Source organism: Neodiprion virginianus, chromosome 2, assembly GCF_021901495.1.
Source record: "Neodiprion virginianus isolate iyNeoVirg1 chromosome 2, iyNeoVirg1.1, whole genome shotgun sequence".
In the NCBI taxonomy this organism is placed as follows: domain Eukaryota; kingdom Metazoa; phylum Arthropoda; class Insecta; order Hymenoptera; family Diprionidae; genus Neodiprion; species Neodiprion virginianus.
This window is the reverse complement of record NC_060878.1, coordinates 26,601,588-26,622,852: the sequence shown is the minus strand read 5'-3', so window position 1 is coordinate 26,622,852 and position 21,265 is coordinate 26,601,588. Positions and strand designations below refer to the sequence as shown.

General features: G+C 38.2%; 3 protein-coding genes across 8 annotated transcripts in view; 2 read left to right on the top strand and 1 right to left on the bottom strand.

Annotated features, from left to right (window-relative positions):
* The window catches only part of LOC124299329 (LIM/homeobox protein Lhx4), a 133,307-nt gene that overhangs the window by 11,250 nt on the left and 100,792 nt on the right, over positions 1 to 21,265 (bottom strand). For 2 of the 5 annotated variants that reach the window (XM_046752485.1, XM_046752486.1), the window contains exon 1: positions 444 to 1,093. The exons of the other annotated variants lie outside the window; for them this stretch is intronic. In XM_046752485.1, coding sequence (XP_046608441.1) covers positions 444 to 651 — 208 coding nt within the window. In that variant the 5' untranslated portion in view covers positions 652 to 1,093. Of the gene's footprint in view, positions 1 to 443; positions 1,094 to 21,265 lie in introns of those variants that run through there. 5 annotated transcript variants of the gene reach the window in all.
* On the top strand, positions 9,578 to 13,171 carry LOC124299330 (uncharacterized MFS-type transporter C09D4.1-like). Of its 2 annotated transcripts, none has more exons than XM_046752489.1 (7): positions 9,578 to 9,697; positions 9,834 to 10,017; positions 10,126 to 10,445; positions 11,098 to 11,309; positions 11,386 to 11,489; positions 12,145 to 12,255; positions 12,353 to 13,171. In XM_046752489.1, exons 2-7 carry the CDS (start codon positions 9,845 to 9,847, stop codon positions 12,645 to 12,647), a joined length of 1,215 nt encoding a protein of 404 aa, XP_046608445.1. In that variant the 5' UTR covers positions 9,578 to 9,697; positions 9,834 to 9,844; the 3' UTR covers positions 12,648 to 13,171. The 2 variants fall into 2 exon arrangements, with proteins under 2 accessions (XP_046608445.1, XP_046608443.1); XM_046752487.1 differs by having other exon boundaries at positions 10,126 to 10,595.
* On the top strand, positions 15,563 to 19,701 carry LOC124299328 (uncharacterized MFS-type transporter C09D4.1-like). Its single transcript, XM_046752480.1, has 6 exons — positions 15,563 to 16,967; positions 17,077 to 17,546; positions 17,720 to 17,934; positions 18,014 to 18,117; positions 18,935 to 19,045; positions 19,141 to 19,701. The coding sequence occupies exons 1-6, from the start codon at positions 16,699 to 16,701 to the stop codon at positions 19,487 to 19,489; spliced, it is 1,518 nt and encodes a 505-aa protein (XP_046608436.1). The 5' UTR covers positions 15,563 to 16,698; the 3' UTR covers positions 19,490 to 19,701.

The following is a 21,265-nucleotide window of genomic DNA, read 5'->3' as shown; positions in this document are numbered from 1 at the left end:
CTGAAAGTTGTCGGAACTTACTTTTGTTAATATTCCTTTTCACTAATACAGAGGATTTCAATCTTGTGAGGGTACTCGATAATTATGTAAAACAGACAGTACGAAGATTCTTATCAAGATTAAACAGATTTGCAGAGTTTTTATTTTTATTCCATCCGTTGTTTCCAATTAGCGTTCTCATTTGACAGCGCTAATTGTTCAATCATTGAAAATTGTTAGTCAGAAAATAAAAATTTCTTTTATCAAGATTTCACTGGATTCATTGTCGAGATGTCAAACTAAACGTAACGCTGTTCGAAAAGAGAGATTTTCGTTAATTAAAAATTGGTCATCAGTTTCGCAATCAAATCTACGGAGAACTATTCCAAAAATTTCACATGCAAATTACTGTGCTATCTCCCTTTGCACAGCGTTATACATCCCGTTATACACTTTCGACTTACAGAGAAAAACGTCGGGCAGATTCGGCAGTTTTAATTCGGCTCCGGGTAGTTCAAGGGGGTGAACGTTCCTCGAGTTGTTGGCATTATGATGATGTGATTCAGGGCTGCTCTGAGGCGGCGTCAAAACCTCCCCTCGACCCGGATACATTCCCTCAAGGGTGACAATTTCACATCCCAACATACTGATGCATCCCGTTTTGGGTTGCATTAAATAGATCGAAACCACACAATTTAACCCCACTAAAATATCGGGCAGATTACAAATTTTAAAAGCTCAACGACTCAACCACTCGTTAACGCCGTACCACTTCAGTGTTCGCACAGCGTCATCGACAACGTTCCATTATTTTTACTTTTTTTTCTTTCTCCCCCACGCAGATAATACGTTACAAAAATCGTACGAACCACTTCTCAGAAGGTGAATTTCGCTTTAATGAAAATAATCAGCGATATTTCATCTACGGACGAGGGGGTGACTATTTCTAAGTATTCTTTTTAATTATTCCACTTTTTCACCAAACACACCGAAATCGGATTCTCCTCCCGTCACTTCGGGCTTACCGTCGCTGCGGAAGGAGGAGGACCGAACTTCATTGTTGCTCAACGACGGTCCCACAAGAAGTTGATGGAGCGACGTTCACCGTTCGACTGAAGAGGCGAGGGTGGATTGTGCGCACGTGTTGCCGGAGGGTTGGTGGGGGGTTGGCTACGCCCATCCACCCACAGCCGACGTTTCATTGGTCGAAGGGACCGCCGCCCTTAGCATGGCGCGGCTAAAACACCCCCATCCCCATCAACCCCCCGTATTTACACACTCGGACAAAAAGTCCTCCTTGCAGCGTACGAGGGGGGGAAGGGGGGGGGGTGAAGATGCGTGGGTGGATGGCGAGGGGGAAAGGGCGAACGATGATGCCTCGTTGAATACGGTTTCGTGACAACGCCAAGGGTCGTTCAGGCGCTGCCAATGGGGTTCGTGTATTCCTTCGCGTTCAAGGTGGGCTTGTTCTATTAGAGATGAACCGAGGCCTGGCTCTCGGCCTTTGGATTCCTGCAGCGCGGCGTCTAATCAGACGTTCAAACCCTTCGTTATCACTTAGGGAAAGATTGACCCTCAGTCTAATTTCAGGGTTAAATTTCAGCAAGGAATTATCAATGTTCAAAACGAAACTTTTAGTTCTGTAATCCTTCTTTCTCCATTTGTTTATTTATTTGTTTGTTTTTTTTTGTTCGCTCTGTAAAGTCATCAACTTGAAAAACTTCGAATCTATCGAACATCTCGCACTTTTGTCATCGATTTTCGGTGATGCCGATTGGCCTCTTAGCCTGTTGAACGTGACGTCACGTTCACCGGGTGAACTGCTTTGTTTGTCATGGTTTCTCGATCAACGATTTAACAGGTTAACAGGTCGAGAAATTTTTTTTAATGTCAACAACAAAGATCGTACGTTGGTTGGGATATAAATTTGTATCGTTTGTTTGAACATCGTGTTAATTTGCATGAGAAGATATATTTACATAACGGGTAAATATAACAGACTCGACAACGAAGTGTCTGTTTCACTGTATGATTTGCATTTTGAACAGTAACAGATAGAAAAATTAGCAGTATACTTTCAACATATTTTTTGAATTTGAGCTGAAGTTAAACAGCATACGACATTTGTGTACATTGCCTCGTTACTGAGTTACAAAATTTATAATGAAAGTAATATTATTTTCGCGTGTCAATTAAATGAAAAATGACGTTTAGGAACCACTAAATATTGACATTAGGGGCTCAAATTTTCACAGGCATCTTATTTACTCTTCATACAACTGTTAAAGGTGTGACTTTGAAACAAAAAATAGCCGATTTTCTTAATTACCTGAATGAAGAGCCGACCGAATCAAACTTGCGAAAAATCAATCTGAGCGAGTGAATTCTTACAGAATAGAATTGGTTCGGAATTATTCTTTAATTCAATATACAGGTAATCTATAATTCATGATTTATTTAAATCAATCTCACAGTGGTTTATGAAAAAATTTGATTAATCTAGACGTTTACGTTTTAATCGAATTTTTAATACTTAGATAGGTTTTTAATAATTATAGAGAGAGTTATCTGTGTTCTGCTCGCGATTTCAACCGAAGTTGAATATCAAGGAGAAGCGTCCTAATCAAGTTTAATATAAATCATTGGAAGCAAACAAATTGAATCGTCATACGAGACTTTCATTATAATTCGCGAACCATTTCCATATTATGTGTATAAAATCGTATATTTTTTTTCAGATACTCCGGAGAATATATTTTAAAGGTTCATCTGTTGCCTACATTCATACGAATACTGAGTACGAGTTGAATAATTATAATTTCACAGATCTAGTTTGAAAAATTCCGTTACGTAGATATTTCACAGTTGCATTCTTGCACACGTACATAAAACACTGAAATATATTACAGATAATTCTTGTGATGACAAATTTACGTGTGACGGTCACAAAGTGAGAAAATATACCGGAAGATAATAGAAATGCGTTACTCCAATTACACTTTTCTGTTCCTGATTACGAAAAAAAAAATTCTTTTTGACTCGAAGTCTCAAAAATTGAACATTTCCGCTGTTTGTAAAGAATTTGGAATCGAAAACTTCAATTTGAACAAGAAACTTTAATTCGAAGGAACAAAACCTAAAATTTGCGGAAAACTCGTACATTAGATCGCAATAACCGAAAAAATTTTCTTCTTTTTCAAGAATCGTTTAGTATATTTATGTATCTTTATTTCTTCTCGGTTCACCATAAGCATCCCATAAACTGCGTCCACGATCATGCGTAAGGAGTCTAAAGGTTGTTGGCTTTTATTCGTGTGAACCTATCTATGTATCACCGAAAATAAACACGTAGGCGAGAATGAAATTCTAGCTTCTCGGCGGATCGGGTTCGGATTTCTCGGTGAGTTCCCAACGTGTGGCGTTGGTCTGAAGTGGAAAGGCAAGTGGCGAGGGTTTCCTGGAGGAGAGTAACAGTTACCTATGCCTGAGTACTTTTACAACGATTAGGAGAAATTCGTACACCTTGTAGCGTGGTGTCGCAAAGCGTTAGGCGTTAATTCAATGCAGTGCAGATGGTGGGATTTGCACTCTCATGTGGTTACATTCTTCGACATAAGGAAAGATTTTTTTGGACTGAGTATAAAAAGTCCCGCGTAGAATATTTATCACATTATTATAGTTACGAGCTACGAGTATCTCTTGAAAAGTACAAAAAATAAGAAGGACTTGAATTACGAACCAAAGCTTGGATACCGATGAAAATCTATCAGGTTCGTCTGATTTCACTGTACGTTGAGTAGGTATACGTACTAAAAGTTTAAAGTGAAGAAAGTCGATAAAAAATGGTTTGATAATTGATTTCAATGCCTTTTTGTCAGCACAGACATCATTTTAACAACTTCTCACAATCAGCAGCTGTACTCAATAAAAACGCATCTTAGATCGAACAGAAGAATTGCCGCATAATTGACCAATCGATTTTTTTCGTACATGTAATTTCTGGTAGTTTCAGCAGCATGTTTAGTAAATTCCAAATACTGCAGAGTAAAAGTATAGTAAATTTATTAATGTAACAAATTTACCACAACATTTTAATAAATTCAAAATATGCTTTTGTGTTTTTCCAAGCAAGAAGCAAAATTAAGAAAATTTATTGTAAATTTAATGAGGATGCTGAGTAATTCGCTTTCAAACACCAAATTTTTACTTTTGCTAGAATTTCGTACAGTAAATGTGTAACAAATTTACGAACATTTTTAACAGTGTACACATGCGCAGAGTACGGAAAATACCACTTTTTAGTCTTAGGAGTTAAAAGTGGTCTTTTCTGCACCGCGCGCATGCGCAGTCGCGAACAAATCTGACATTACGCGATCCTAACCTCAATTTCGTGAAAAAACGCGTAACATACTCTTGTCACACAAAGAATCTCGTGCAACAAGGAGGCAACGAGTTTTTCACCTCGCGTATTTGCAATATTCGTTTTCGGCTCACCTACGTCTCGTATTGCAAATTTGCGCTCGCCCCGAAAAGACAAAGTTTACCCCATTTTCACACAATATACGATACTATTGGACGCATGTAATACAGAGGGATCAGAGATCGACTGTTCCAACATAAATGGGGAAAAGTCCACCCGGCGCAAATTGGGTTCAGGTAATCATCACGGCATTAAATCTTTCTGGTATTTTCAGTCTCATACGGCGCGTTTATGGAGGTATAAGGGTGCGGCATTGGAGGTATTATACCCAAGCGCAGGTACTCCGAGTTGCACAGAAGAAAGGGACAATTGTGCCGCACCTACCTCGGGAAGGAAACCTCATTATTCACTAGCGCTCACCTGCAGGACCTCCAATTCGACCTGCCTTGTCCCTTCTTATCGTTCCTTCCAAATATCGATCGCAGTGGGAGGTAAATTTGGCTCAGGCTTAGGGTAAGACTGCTCGTATTCTCACATTTTGGGCTTAGATACTAGATACTTTTACTACTAGTGGTAAAATGTTAGACAGACGAAGTATGAACACTTTATTGCCCGCGAATTTCTAAAGAGACCCGTTAGCGGAACTCTAAACTCTTCTGATAAACACGAAATTTCAACTATCTCCAAGAAAGTTTGACCGACCAAGTTTTTTTTTCATACCTGTTTAAATTTAATGTATTCGATAAGCTTCAAGATGTTAGTTCGAATCATGTCAGAAATTAGTAATAGTGTTCACCGATAAGATCCTTGCGTAACGCGTCGTTTCCTCTCATCAAAGTTTCAAGCAATTCTACGACCTTCAACCGGTAGAGTATGAAGAACAAAAGTTGACACCTCATTTGAAATCTAATGGTTTCAACTAGCAAACTATGTTACTTTTCTGCAAAATGGTCAAATAATGACGAAAAACACTAGAAATAATTTAGAAATTTGATTTTTTTGTATCATACGACTCTTTTCAATTAAGCATTCACATGAATATTGTCAATTGTAACTAATTGGCTTGATTAGACGATTAATCTTCAGATTGCAAATAGGATGTCAACTATTTTTCCCTACACGATAGTTTGAAAATCACTCACGTATCACCAAACTTTAATTTCATACATCCATTTGGTTTTTCATTATTTTACCAGTTTCTTTCTCGCCTCATAGAATCGTCATGCTCCAAGATTTGCGCTTTGAGACTTCAGCGCCAAACAATACGATGCGAGAAGTGCAAGTAAAATGAATCCATGCTTGAAAAGAATTAATGTGATTATCGGCTTTTATATGTATATAGTCACTTTCTCCTGTTCTATCTAAATCGATCAAAAAAGTACAAGAATTCCCAAATCAAAGTCATATAAAAGATTATGTTTAACGAATGAATTAGCTCAAGTATCAGAATATAAACCTTTTGAGTAATTTAGTGTAGAGTATAATAGATTTCATTTGTCATTGCTAAAACATATGACTCGGTCAGTAAAAATGTAGAAAATATGTTATTCAAATAACGAAACTTCATTCACATCAGATATACCGATTATTAAATCCCTGTCTTATTTAATTAGTTATTCTCATCGTTCAAAATATATTTGTACATTATTTTTAACAAATGAAAAATGACCTGTCTCAAATGAATAGTCAAATACGGATTCATATCCGCGTAACATCGTTCATCTGGATACGTTATATCCCCGGTTTGAAGTATGTACTTTGGATATCCTCTTCGTTTCTTTGGAAGCAATAATTTTTTTAATCAATTTTGCTCAATTGTCTCAAAATGTGAGCCGCGAGTGACAGTTTTTTTTAATATTTCGAAAAGAGGTGCGCTGGGTTGAAAAAAATCGTGAGATGAAAGCGGTGGGGATATTTGAGTTCGTTTCGCGGGGATTTCCCCTTTGCCGTTACACCCTTCCCGAGTTTTGCGCGTCGTCGGCAAGTCGCGCACACACACACACACACAAGAGTGTGTAAGGGATGTAAATGAATTTCTAAGCTCCCCCGCGGGAGACCCAGGGTTTCTTCGCGGCTTCTATGCCGTGTAGGAAGGAAAGCTGCAGGGAACGGGAATGGAGGAGGAAGAGTAGCTTTGGAGAAAATTAAGGGTGGAGCGTCGAAGGGAGCGGAAGAATTGGCGCTGAGATAAGGGTGCACCATTTTATAATCCCGCCCTTGCCCTCCTTTCCCGCTGGCCGAGGTGTATTGGTTGTGTGGATGCGTGTAACGGAGCATTCGGCACCATCGGGGATGAATTTTCATCCCTTTGAAGAAAGTGCGGAATAATATTGATACGACTATTGAAAATATAAGTTTTCGGTAATTTGTTATTCTTGATTTTGACCTCGTTAAAGAATGGATCAAAAACATTTTCGAAAAATACTAATTTAAACTAATAAAATGAAATTTTCTACAAATAAGATACTCTGTTTCAATTCATTGTATTTGATATAGTTGTAAGTATTCGTAAGCTTTCCTCGACCTGTTTTTATATTATTTGGAGTGAAACGAACAATCCGAAAAATGCTCCGACTTTCGTTTCATTTATTTTCAGCAGTGTGAATTTTTCAATACGAGGGTTTCAACGGACAGACTTGTTTTGAAATGGCTAAACTCAATACTTCCGATTCTCGAAAAATCAATTTGTAGGATTTACCGATAACGACAAAAATTTTTTTGATCAAATAAATTGAACATTTGTATTCACCATTGGTAGAATATATATATATAAAAAAAAAAAAAAAAAAAGAAGACCAAGCAGCGATAATTTCTAGAAAAAGACTGCGATCCCAGATGAATGGATTACACTCATCAAACTAGACCAAACTAACTAAGAGCAAACTCTTTTAAATTTTACAACTGTTATTTCGTTCTAATTATCATTATCACTATTAATGTCTTAGTCAGCACAGTTGGTGAAAAAAAGAGGGCAAAAACTGACTTGAATCTTGGTCTCTGAAAAAGACGCCACCTGCTAATATTGACATGACCAAGTTAATAAAAAGCATGTTTCACAGTGAAGACTGTATTTAAGGGGGGCTAGTTAGTATAGTTGCACTGAATTAGGGTAAAAATTTATGAATTTTTTTTTTTCAACCACGCTATTTTTTTTTCACAAATAGTTCTCATTATTGTTTAGTACAATACTTAATATACAATGTGTACTTTTTGAAGGTGAAATTATTGAAAACTCGAAGCTGTAGTCATGTTTTTCTGTGGCCAAGAAATGTCGGAGGTTGTAAGTTATCTAAAACATGAAATTCATTTTTTCCAAAAAGACAATAGTCAATGTTGTATCTGACGATCTCACTCTCTATCGAATAACGATTGTTTACCAAATTAATGTTACTTGAAATCGCAGGTGTTTGAAATATTGTAATAGGTTATGTTACGATCGAAGCTCATACTTGCTAATAAATATAATAAAATTAATCCGCGCGTATTCGCCACTATTTAAAGTGCAGGTAAGCTGAAATATTTTCATCAGGATCCAAAGGTAAGCAAGGTTACTCGGATCGAAATTATCCGAAAAATCAATCCGAGGGCATAAAGCGGGTATTGTTCATGGGCGTACGTGTATAATACGGACGATTTATCGGTTCGCCGATACATCCTGCGTACCATGTGCGTTAAGAAGGTTTTTGTACACATGCAAAGCGCGTTGATGGTCACATCTGTTACTCACCGAGGGTACAGCGACGTCAGGTGGAAAATTTTACATTCTCCATGGTGAGTTAGCCCCACGGTATAATAACATGGCAAAGCCGAACTCGGGCGTTCAATGAAATCAATAGGTCGTTTCATTGCTGATTTGGAACATCGATCAAATCGTATTCAACTGAACGGTAAAGGCGACAACTGCTCCTCTGACATTTTGCGGAAAAATAAAATAAACGTGGAAGAAATTAATATTCGTACAAGATGTGAAGAGTCCAGTCGAATCGAAAGTACTTTTTCCTTCATTTGTAACTCATAAACTTCGAGAAGTTCGATGGTAAATAAATTTGAAGCAGTTATTACATGCATTTTTATTTACACAGTCTGCAAAATCATTGCTGATCTCGTTTATAATCGCCCGAGGTGAAAATTTTTAGTAGCCTCAGCGTTGGTCAAAATAAATATCGTCATTTTCAAAAGTAATTGAACATTATGGAGTAGACACATTTTAACACAATTCAGAATTCGTTTCAGAGCGTTTGTGTACAGTTTCCTCATAACCGAAATAATTAAGACTTGGTCCATCAAAATTGGACGAATCATACAATTATGGCAATAAAATAATACAGCAATAAGACACACGGGATCTTTCTGAAGTTGTGAACAACTTTTCTCGTTTGACTTCACAGATTTTCGATTCCTTCTATGTTAGGAGCAAACACTGTTAGATTAAAATCAAACTCTATCAGCTCAAGTTTCTGCTTTCCAAAGCTTGATTTAGATTTTTGACATTTCTTTCGTTTGATCCATTTCATTATCCATATGCTGTACGTCTCCTAAAATTATTATTAATTTGAGCTTGAACGTAGAAAATTTTACAAAATGGTTTTGTGCATATATATTTTGCACATACAACTACGAGCACGTCGGATGGTGTAACAGTCCATATTTTGCCGACGTTGTGTTGAAATAATTTGTAATGTGTCCGAATATCCGCTTGATATATGATTTATTGAAGTGTGTTACACGCAGCAATATGTTTGTACAGTTTGTAAAGTTTCTCTACGCAGCTTTCCACCTTGCCCCATCAAGTGTGTATAGTACCCGTCAAACTTCTTGGCCAAACGACCTTGAATGCGCAAAAACGAAAAATAGGTCTCTTTGGTGGTGTGGTGCGGGACGCGGAGGCGGGGCGCGCTCTGATTGGTTGGTCAGTTGACGCTTGCCTCCAGCGCATCGTTAACGTCCCGCTGCAGCGCTGGTCTCTTGTGTACACTCGCGTTCAGTGATTATATTAGCTAACGCAATCATGAAAAATTGTGTTTTTCATTGACATATTATTTTTGCACGTAAGTGTACAATGCGCAAACTTTCCCCCACCACCTCGCGCGATGGCCAAGAAGTTTGACGGGTACTATACCCAGCATGTGCGAATTCTGCTTGAACAGTCAGCGAAACTATGAAACTGGATTGTCAAGTGCCTGGGTGGAAACAATTTCATTCCAGTTTAAGTGTCGGTTCAAACGTGTCGATCATTTTTTATCAAATAATACAAGTTAATCATTCGGACTTTTCTATTTTTTTTTAAATTGCCATCAGGTGGGTATTTTGCACTTTGTGAGATTTGTTGTTTAGTCCTCTGGACATTCAAATCCCTGTTCATTTTGGTTCAAAGATTGACTTTTCGCAACATTATTTTTCTGGTAATCGGTTACCTGTAATTTATTACTCATAGACAATTCCAAAATGGAATTTAGAGATGTTGAAGAAGCCAAAGACACTCCGGAACCTGTCCAGAATACTTTGGAGGTGAAAGTGTTCAAGAGGCGTTGGCTCCAACTTGCGCTATTTATCCTGTACAGTGTGAACACCTATATTCATATGTATCAGTACACAATCATCAGCAATATAATATGCAGGTAAGACCTAAGTGCTTGTACCCTTGCTGACAGTTACAGAAATTCGAATACATCCAACCATTTGAGTTTTTCATGATTCATTATTTACAAAACTACGTTATTCTACAGGTATTACAACGTTTCCTCTCTGGCCGTTGCCTGGACCACAATAATTTCTCAGGTGGTCTATTTGGTTCTGATAATTCCATGCTCGTATCTGATCAATGTCATTGGTCTGAGATGGTCGATTCTGGCGGGAGCAACGGTAACGTGTCTCGGAACATGGATAAAAGTTTTTTCAGTATCTCCGGATCGTTTCACCGTGACTTTAATCGGCCAAACTATAATTTTTGTCTCAAAAACGTTTATCCGACCTCTGCCGGGATTGTTGGCTGCCCATTGGTTCGGCCCAAAACAAACCGCCTTTGCGTCTACCATGGCTCATTGTGGTGCGATAATTGGGATATCCCTTGGCTACACAGTAATACCGATGATTGTCAAAAACCATGAAAAAATTGAGAAAGTCGGCCAAGATTTGTCGGTGTTGTTCTGGTCGGTCGCCGTATCTTCTACTGTCGTTTGCGTGGCCTTGATGTTTCGTGAGTCGATTGAGTATCGTTTGAAGAGGTGCCCTGGGCGATTTCGACGTTGACGTACATGTTTCCAAATATCAAAGGCCACGTATCTTAAACACGAAAAAGATATTGACGTCAGCACTCCACGCACAATTCTGAACACAAACACTCCAAGACATTTTCATTTGACGCAAGAACAAAGGAATTGCATGGATTCTCCAAAATAGGAATAGTACATTTGTGGAATTCGTGCCATTTCTTTATTTCTGCGTCAATTGAAAATAGGTTGGAATGTTTTTGTTCGGAATGACCCATAGAATCGGTCTGTCCAACTCTTTTCCATGTTTGGAGATATATGCGACAACATCGACTAGGGCATTCCCTTAAGTATTATCTTACACCTTATACTGACCTTAGTTGTAATACTTATTTCCAAGTGTACCCGTCAACTGTTACTAGATTTATGCGTTGACACTTCCATTTTTAACACAAGGGGAAACTAGTTCTTTTTTTTTTTCTCCTTCAGTTATTAAGGACAAGCCACGTGTACCACCGAGCGCTGCTAAGTCGCTTCAGATAGCAGGTGGCAAAGGTAAAACCAAAGATTATTTACCAATAATCAGAAGAATATTGAGCAACAGGGATTACTTGTTACTGTTGAACTCGGTCGGTATAGTGTTCGGTGTCCAGAGCGCGATGTTAACTATGCTGAATCCGCTTTACCTACAACACTTCAAGGTAATAGGTTTAATGCTACATGTAATTTCAACGGTAGGGACTTGTTCCATTCTGTCTTTTTGGTATTTCGTTTCAGAATAGCGAAAAAGATGCTGGAATGCTGGGTTCGTTACTCGTCATCGCAGGAGCCATTAGTTCGATAACTGCTGCTCTTATTGTCGACAAGAGTAAGAAATTCAGGTAATATATTGAAAGAATGTCGGACCTCCGTCATTTTACAATTCTTAATTTATCTGAGTAACGAAATCTCGTCAAACTTTGGCAAATAAGAGGGCTCATGATTTATGCGTGTCGGCCGAAAGAGTTTGCAAACGTCGTGATAAAATACAACAAATATCTGATCCAGTTGTGGCTGCGTAGCAAAGCGTCAAATTAAGTTAGAACCAGCTTGAAATATTTTAGCGTTGATGTAAATTTTTCGAACTTTCTTTCGTTAACCCAAAACTATAATCGTAAGCCCATACATTTCCCTAAGGTTTAAACAGTTTCCGTTACTGGGAAAGGAAAGAATTGTGAAATATGTAGGGCTTTTTTTAATCAAACTTGGAACCAAACTGACTATTTTAATTCAACAAAAGTTCCATGTCAGAACTCACGTTTTTGCGCTGCGTCCTCATGCAAGATGTCATTTGTTAAACAGAACGATTGGAAAAGAAAATCATAACCTGAAACTGTTCGATTCCAGAAATCCGAATATAATTCAGTCTCTTACGGGCTGGTGCAAATTTCGCAAAAATTTGAGAACTGACCATTATAAATATTATCAGTATGTTTACTAAATACGACCATTCTACTCGGAGTCATGACCGAAAATCAGGTGATAAAATGATTACAGAGAGATTGCAATTTCCTTCTGCGTCCTTTCCGTCCTTGCGGAAATTCTATTCGCTGTGAGTTTCCTCGCTGAAATAAAATGGATGGTATTCGTCACCGGTATTTTGCTCTGGTAATTGAAGAAATGCAAGGCAATTAATTACAAAATCTGTGTAATGCGTTTGAAGAGCGAGTTAGAGTATAACGTGATCAATCGATTTACATTTCAGGAGTTTTTTGAGCGGCTACATAACAGTGAACTACGAATTGAACATGGAACTAACTTATCCAGAACCCGAAGATATTTGCTCAGGTTTACTGTTCGTGTCGATAAGCATTTACAATTCCCTGTTGATTTTGATTTTGGATAGGTTGATGAAAGCCTACGGAGACAAAGCGGTGCACGCGTTATGCACACTACTGTTCATCCTCAGCACGTTTTTGACTTGCGTTAATAAAAGCGAACTTCGTCGCCAGAAGGCTGCTGAATGTGCCCTGAAATACAAGGCTGTCCCTCAAAAGTAAATGTGAAAATTTCATCCCTAGGAGGGCAGCCTATTTCACGGACTGACTCAGGAAATCGGACAAGTCATTTGTCAGAACTGGAGAGTATCTATAATCATGAAATATCAGGATGAGATTTATGTTTCGCAAAGTATTTTTGAGGATAAAGAATAGCATCGGGCATTGAATAATTTGTAATGGTCTTTTCTCGAGAAAATAATATATACGCTTTACACACGTTAAATTGAAACCAAAAAATCGATCACATCTTGACGATAAAAGTAAAAATTTATGGCTGCTACATTTATTATACGTATAGTGTATTAAGTGTACACTTTGATGATAAACTAATTATGACACAGTGCAAGAGAATCATCTGGAGATTGTTCTGCGGTGATAAATTAGATTTATAGAACACTTTTATATGGTTCAAGCATTTTTTTTTGTCTGCTTTTTGTACGTAATGTAACCGTTTCTGCGACAGAACAAAAAAAAAAAAATGTGCATCCTAGTAGTGAAAAATGCTGTATTTTGTACTTCACCGTATAATAAAACTTGTAAGCCATACTTTTGTCATATAAATTATCGTGCACCATACAGGAAAAGTCTTTTTCGTCACGTGTATTCGCTGTATTCGTTTTTGGCCTGCACACACGATCTCCTACAGTCCATATTGCAAACTTACGATCGAGTCGAAAGACCCACTTTGCCTCCTTGATGTAAAATGTACGATTTCCGACACCTGTTAGGAAAGTTTAATTTACAAAAGCTGTAGAGCGTGCTTAAGGCACTCTATTTTTGTACAGCTCGATGAGACAACGTTGGCGCATGCGCACAATTCAGATGCCACATTTTACACCCGCTAGGGATTTCTTCGGCGCATGCGCACTTCCGAACAACTCGATCTTACGCACTGTATCACCGAGAGTGAGTCACGCAACCCCAATTTTACTCGCTGTCGGTGGAGCCTTCGGTGTTTTTTAAAACACACGTTCCTGTACAGGCATTGAAAAAACGTGTGTTATACAGACAAATAGTCGTGTGACGATAATACGCAATTTTAAAAGTGTGCGCTAAACTTAATTGACCCATGATGATAGCTGATGTTGAATATTTGCGTCACACAGTCAGCTTGATTTAGGCGTCATAAATCAGGCGTGAGAAAAGGCCGAGAATACGAAACACTCGTCGAGAAGTTGCCTGATTATGCACATAAATTTCATTCCTCGTGTCAATGCAAAATTTGATACGTTATTTCTATAATTTCAAACTAATTTCCACGCTAATCTACGAAAACAAACATTCCACGTGAGGAACGGTCTGATGAGACGCACATCAAAAAGAAAATTATTAGTGGATCTTACATGGATAACGGAACCTGTTGGGTCAAACTACAAGTAGGTACATGGATAAGTTATAAAATTGTTAATTTAATAACGAAAAACTGATGAGAATGACTAGAAATTGACATAAAAAAAAAAAATAAAAAAAAAAAAAACAATTGATACAAAGGAATTAATTAACTAAAAGGACGTATTTTACTTTGTGTATGATTATGCGAATGAATGTATGAGTGTGTAATTTTAAATATTATGAAATAAACGATGGATGTCCATATATTTAAATATGATCAAACAGGTAAAAAAGTAAAATTTAATTGAATGAATAATTAAAAGATTTCTATCGTTATTTATATTTTATTTATTTAATTCAGTGTCGGAGTTAATTCTCGTATCCATCAATGTTCTTGTTTTTGTATACCTGTCCATTTTATTATGTTTACTGACTCAAATTCTTAACCTTCCCCGTGCATACATCTGTCTCTATCTCATTCGTCCGTATATTTATATGTAAAATAAGAAGAAAAAAAAAAAAAAAACCACAAATATTTACAATCAATGTCTAAGCTGGCTAATTAAAGAATTCACCTTGGCTCCTGTTGTATTTATGTTAGCCAGTTAAACAGCTGAGCGATACTAAATCAAATATGTCAATGTTGGTGAAAAAATTATAAATATTTGCTGTGCAATCGATCATATAAATAAAGATATTAAGTGTCTCGAAAGATTTTTGTCTCAAGATTTTAAATCAACCCGGCCATTTCTTGCTTGTCCGTTTGAGAAATTAAGTGTTATTTAGAGTATCTGGCCCAATCGGACAAATTGCCATCACTTATTCAGTGTTTTGCTAATTCTATCCCCGATTGAATTCGATTTCGGGCCGCTTTCGTGGTTAAACTATTAAAGACAGATAGGTGACGTTATCGACTTCCACGTTGAAAGATCTTGTGCTCTGTGAGATTTGTTGTGTATACCAAAAATATACCAAGCTATTATTTCAACGACCGTAATCCTTATTGTGTATATAGTCCTGAATAGGGTCTATATTTTTTCATGAACTATAGAATTATTCCAGGTTCGAATTGCTTATTAGATTGACGCATACACGGGGCATGCGAACGCAGTTCTCGCCTTCGGCTCACACTGTAAACTTCACACTTGTTATCAGCGAGTCTCCAGTTTTATAGTAGACAATGAAAGGTGGCCTATATAATCCAACGTACTTGCAGACTAGTTGAGCAATATCACGTAAAGGGTAGACAGCATGCGATTGGCCACTAGTGTCCTGCCAAAACTGGATTTCATCGCGCAAAGCTGACCGAGTCGATCTCAAAAATACCCAGAGAGTCTGAGAGTCAGTCAACATTTAGGAGACAGTCGATAAAACTCCTTGCCAAAGTCTCTGCTCTTCGGTACATTAGCGCTTTGCCACTGGAGCACAGCAGGGTGAAACAACTTTCCTCTTCCACTTTCTTGTTTGCACACAGCAAAAACAAAATAAAAAAAAAAATAAAACAAATGATGAAAAAGAAATTGACCAGTAAGAGTGCTAGCATTGATTATAATAATAACCAACAATGGAAACTTGTTTGCTTTTTTATCTCGAGAGTGAACTGCGAAAAATTTATGTTACCAACAAACGTGGTATAATAAACTCGAAAGGTCTGCTAACCTTTGGCTGCTTCATCACCCAGCTCGATTCGGATCGTTATGTTTTTCAATATGTAATTTCGAATGTCGGTCCTATACCAAAGCATTGAGTGTCACCCCGCTGCTTGAGCATATATCCATCCGCATCACGCCAAGCTCGGACATGAGCATGTACCTGCCTTCCACTACGACAACAGTAAAAAGCGACGACCCGGTTGCATACCACCACCGACTTACCCGGCCTAATTTGCTTTGTTGGACATTGTAGAACCATATTTCAGCCATTGTATTTTTTTTATATTTTATTTCGGTATATTTCTGAATTAGGGTATCGATTAAATGAATCCGGATTGTGATACTGTGAGTGAATTGAAGTCCTGGCTACGAACCTTGCCCCTGCTAGTGCACAAGGGTTAATAAGGCACTTCAACAGAGCGAGGAACCCAAAATAGGTACTTTTGCAAGCCGCTTGGAAGATGCTGGTCAGCATCGTGACTCAGACGATGCTAGAATGCAACCATCTGTATGTAAACACACAGGTCGGAAATTCCGATCATATTTATCTCATTGTTGGAGAATCTTGTTATTACACATGTGTAGGTGTGGGGATTTTGCATTTCTGCCCAGTCCACCTTCGCATTGAGTGAGAAAAATATACAACGTCCGTAATTAAGTTTGCACAGTTTTTTATCTATCCTGAACTAGGGAATTCCGTTTGACCTTTGAAGAACCGGTTATAGCCTTAGTGGTTGCCTATTTAATTATCTCTCGTCATGAATCTAAACTGTTTGGTGTAGAAAGTCCAGTAGATGGTAATCTCGTGATCGAGTGATTTCTGTGACCACTCTTATCTCAAGAGTTCATCAGTGATCGATTAAAATACGCTGAGTGAGAAGAAGTGAACAGGAAAAACTGTAAACTGAGGGAGTGAAAATTTAAATACTCGACTAGTCGCTGAAATGAAACGTGATCTGATGCACTGATGCAATCAAACCTGAACTTCAGATCACTCAGTTCACTTGGTGGATTGAACAGTTCTTTTTACATCGAAGACTAGAAAGCAACCGTATTTAACCGTCAAAATGGTGATTTCAAAGAGTGTAAACGATACAGACACAGAAGAATTGAATTCGAAGGGATTAAATTTCGTGCTTAAAACGTCTTTTCCGAAGTTTGAAACGGAATTTCAACACGTGGCAGGAGCCGAACGGATTTCAAAACATATTCAGAACGTTTTGGAGGTGAAAGTGTTCAAGAAGCGTTGGCTCCAGCTTGCGCTATTCTTTCTTTACAGTGCGAGCATTCATATTCATGTGTATCAATACACGATCATCAGCAATATAATATGCAAGTAAGATTAAGCCGCTAAGACGGTTTTCACCTACAGATTATACCCACGCGTGTACAACATCAAGAGTTCCTCGTCATTTATCGTTAAAAAAAACTTTTTACGATTCCAGATACTACAACGTCTCTACACTGGCCGTTGAATGGACTTCGATTATTTTCATGGTGATGTACTTAATTCTGATAATTCCATGCTCGTATTTGATCAATCGCATTGGTCTGAGATGGTCGATTCTAGCGGGAGCGACGGTAACGTGTCTCGGAGCATGGATAAAAGTTTTTTCAGTATCTCCGGATCGTTTCGTCGTGACTTTAATCGGCCAAGCGATAATCGCTGTGTCGCAACCGTTCACCCAGCCTCTTCCGGGATTATTGACAGCCCGTTGGTTCGGCCCGGAACAAACCGCCCTTGCGACTACCATCGCTTGCTGCGGTATCACTGTTGGACTTTCCGTTAGCCACTCGATGACTCCGATGATAGTTCAAAATCGTGAGGGAATCGACGAAATCGGGCAAGATTTGTCGATCCTTTTCTGGTCTTCCGCTGCATCCTCTACCGTCATTGGCGTGGCTTTGTTGTTTCGTGAGTTGATTAAGAATAAACCGAATATTGTTTTACATTCCACTCACGACAATTACGGCACTTCAAGTTGCTATATTTCATTCCAGGTGTAAAAACTGCGACTAGGCTTATCCGTTGACGTTGACACTTTTCGGCCCATCGTTATGGATCTAATGGTTACTTTTTAATTACAGTTTTTCGAGACGGGCCACGTTTACCGCCGAGCGCTTCCAGGGCGCTTCAAATAGTAAATGGTGAAGCTGCTAAAACGGAAGATTACTTACCCTCGATTAAAAGAATATTGAGTAACAAGAATTACTTAGTACTGTGGAACTCTGACGGCATAATTATGAGTGTTCTGAATGCAATAACTGCAATGCTGAATCCGCTTTATCTAGCTCACTTCAGTGTAAGTAAAGCTCGGTGCGACGTATGATATCAATTTTATGGACTTGTTTCATCATGACATTCGGTCAATTTCATTTCAGAATTGCGAAAAGGAAGTTGGAAAGCTAGGGTTTGCGATTGTCATCACGGGAACCGTTGGTTTGCTAACCGTTGCCCTTGTTCTTGACAGGATTAAGAAATTCAGGTAATGTCAACCAGTTGAAACCTTAGCGACTTGAGTTGTTCGTTTAAATTGTGTTTGAAATCACAAGAGAATGCCCACTTGGCAGTTTCAATTCAACGTATTACAACACGAGCACAAAATGTGTGATACATATTTAGAAGGAAGCTCATTGCTAATTTTATTCATCTATACATAAAATTCGAGTTTTGGTTCATAGTAACATATTTCTCACGACAAATATTATTCAATCATAATGAAACATTGATCGTTGCAATCAAATTTTTCTCCTAACTACAACATCAAAATACATACCACGTATTTGGAATTTCATATTTTTGTAATTGAGTTTCGCGTTACTTTTGCACAGACGATCATATGTTAAAAGTAGAACGAGCTGAACATTTCTATCAATATTGTGAAAAAGTAAAAATCTTGCATCAAATAACACATTTCGTAAGTGAATTATATGGTCCGTTACAAAACATGAATTCGTTCTGCCTGTTTGTGAAATTGAGTGTTGTTTTGAATAATTCGCGATAAAATAATTTATGCATGGTAGAGGTCAGCGCTTCATAACTTTTAAGTGTTTACCATCAATTACTGTCATCTTTTCGAATACAATTGTGAATATAAATACGCTTTAATTTATTCTTTGAAAACTTGTTCTGTATGACTTGTAGCCCCGGTCTCGCCTGTTGAAGTACCCAACAGCCTATATCAAACCATTCAATAATCGATTGCCAGAAACGCCATTATGCGGTCATGGCTAGTACAAGGATGCCAACCTGTTTTTTCTGTTTATCCACTAGTCAATTATACTGTTATAAACTGTTTACAGAGAGATCGCGTTTTCCTTGTGCAGTCTCTCTATCTTGGGGGAAATTCTGTTCGCTGTGAGCTTGTTCCTTGAAATCAAATGGATGGTATTCGTTTCCGGTATAATGCTTGGGTAATTAAAAATGTGCAAGTCAGTTGATTACGAAATTAGTGTCATGTATTTGAAGAGCATTGTGTTATAATCTGACGAATTGTTCAAACTTACAGGGGTATATTGGTCAGCTATACAACGATGGACTACGAATTGAGCGCTGAAGCAACGTATCCGGAACCAGAACATATCGCCACGGGGCTGCTGTTCGTATCAGTAAACGTTTACAGTCCCCTGGTAATTCTGATCGCCGGAAGTTTGATGGAAGTATACGGAGACAAAGCGGCACACGCGTGTTTCATATCGCTGCTCATTCTCGGTACGATTTTAACTGGTGTTAATAAGAGCGAACTTCGTCGCCAGAAGGCTGCTGAATGTGTTGCAAACTACAAGACTGTCCCTCAAAAAGTATTTACCCAGCCTTCTCAGACTTTGGACGAAACAGTGTGGAATTTTGATCCCTGAAAGAGAAGCTCGTTTCACGGATTGGGAATTGAATCAGTTATTTGTAACAGCTGGAGAGAACTCGGAATTATAATTATCCGGATTCGGTTGTGTGTTTTTCGTAGTTAACGGAAGTGCAATGATAAGAACGCATCCAAGACTACTGTGGCAAGCAACGCCATATCATCAACTCGTACACCTTTGGGAAAAAATAACCAATTATATACCAATGATATATGCATTTCTTCATTTTTCTATAACGATGGTTTCTCCTGGTTTTTCAATATGCATAAGATATTCACGTTTTCGCACCTGATTATTCATCTGGATTCAGTTTGTTTAGATTAATTTCCTTTAGTGAGAAAAATTGTACAAATTCCTTAACCTCAGGTAGGATATATTGGATCCATCTACCTCATTGTGACTATCATCTTTGGCCCAGTTCTACCAACATCTATTACGAGGTTGAAATTTGTGATGTTAATGTATTGTTGACTTTATTTCTGCATGGTGTGTGCATTAAAGGTACGAGGCGAAACATTTTGTTTCTGATACATGAAGATGGGGTTCCATTTCGACATTTCAAACGTTTAGAGACCAACGATCAATCAGAGACTGAGCAGATGACCAGCTCAAAATATAATATATACGTACATGGCGGTAGAAAAGATCGGCGAACACAGTGAATATACATAAAGAATGAGTGGATGCATACAGGGGATCTTTGTTGAAAGGGTCTCCAACTCTCTTCCTGCGCCAATACACGCGCAACTTTCACCCGAGCTCAGCAGGCCGAGCCAAATACTGCCAACTTGACAAAAATGTCGGCCCGCTCGTAATTTTATCTAAGTAATAGAATCTCTTCAAACTCCGCCAAATAAAAGGGCTTAGCATTGTGCACATTAGTCGACTAGGAAAAATTCAGAAAAGTGGTTATAAAATACGAAAGATATCTGAATCGGTTGCGATAGTGTGGCATAACCCTAAATCCATGGGAAACTAGCCGGGAATACTTGATTGTTGACACCAACTCTCCGAAGTTTTACTTGGTTAGTCCACCACAAGATGCCACCCACTCTTGTGTCAGTCTCCTCCAAAAAATAATGCCTTCTGTTTTAATGTATCGACTAGTATACATATACAAATTTCCACAAGTCAGTCACGGCGGCAATATGAATAATATTCCGAATTTTACCCGGCAGGGATTTCAAAGACGAATGTTCACTTTCGGATAACTCAATTTTGCGCACTGTATTACTAAGAATGAGTTACGTAACCTCAATTTCACGCGCTGTCGGCGGAAACTTGGGTGTTTTTTAAAAGACACTTTTCTTAACAGGTCTTGTAAAAATAGCGTGTGTTACACTTACGAATAGTCGATATCCGACCCGTCTGATTATAGCGCTCGCCTTGGCTGATTTTGCACTTACGTGACACAGTCAAATACCTCAGCGATATTTAGGACCCGAAATCCGAACAATTCTATACTTCGTGAAAAAATTTGGATCATGTTCAGGACGAATATTCAACAATGAACACACTTGTTGTAACTGGAGCTTTGTACATTAAGAAACAAACAATGAAACTGCCAAAGACGGCCATTTTTCATGCCATGTATTCCTCGAGCACGAACGCTGCAAGAACGTTAGGAATATAGCAGAAACGGTATACTACTTATTTTGCAGGTCAGCAAAATTTCACTTACGAAAGTCAGTAAGAGCACCTATCTATATATCTCCAATAGTTTGTAGAATAAATTCTAAGTAAGTCAATGTTAATGGAAAAAATCCAAAATAC

Bases quoted from the DNA above. Each gene is read 5' to 3' on its own strand.
- LOC124299330 (XM_046752487.1), top strand. From the start codon at position 9,845: ATGGAATTTAGAGATGTTGAAGAAGCCAAAGACACTCCGGAACCTGTC. The intron at 10,596-11,097 runs GTGAGTCGATTG...TTTCTCCTTCAG, and splicing joins TTGCGTGGCCTTGATGTTTC to TTATTAAGGACAAGCCACGT. The intron at 11,310-11,385 runs GTAATAGGTTTA...ATTTCGTTTCAG, and splicing joins TTTACCTACAACACTTCAAG to AATAGCGAAAAAGATGCTGG.
- LOC124299328 (XM_046752480.1), top strand. From the start codon at position 16,699: ATGGTGATTTCAAAGAGTGTAAACGATACAGACACAGAAGAATTGAAT. The intron at 18,118-18,934 runs GTAATGTCAACC...AACTGTTTACAG, and splicing joins GACAGGATTAAGAAATTCAG to AGAGATCGCGTTTTCCTTGT. The intron at 19,046-19,140 runs GTAATTAAAAAT...TCAAACTTACAG, and splicing joins GTTTCCGGTATAATGCTTGG to GGGTATATTGGTCAGCTATA.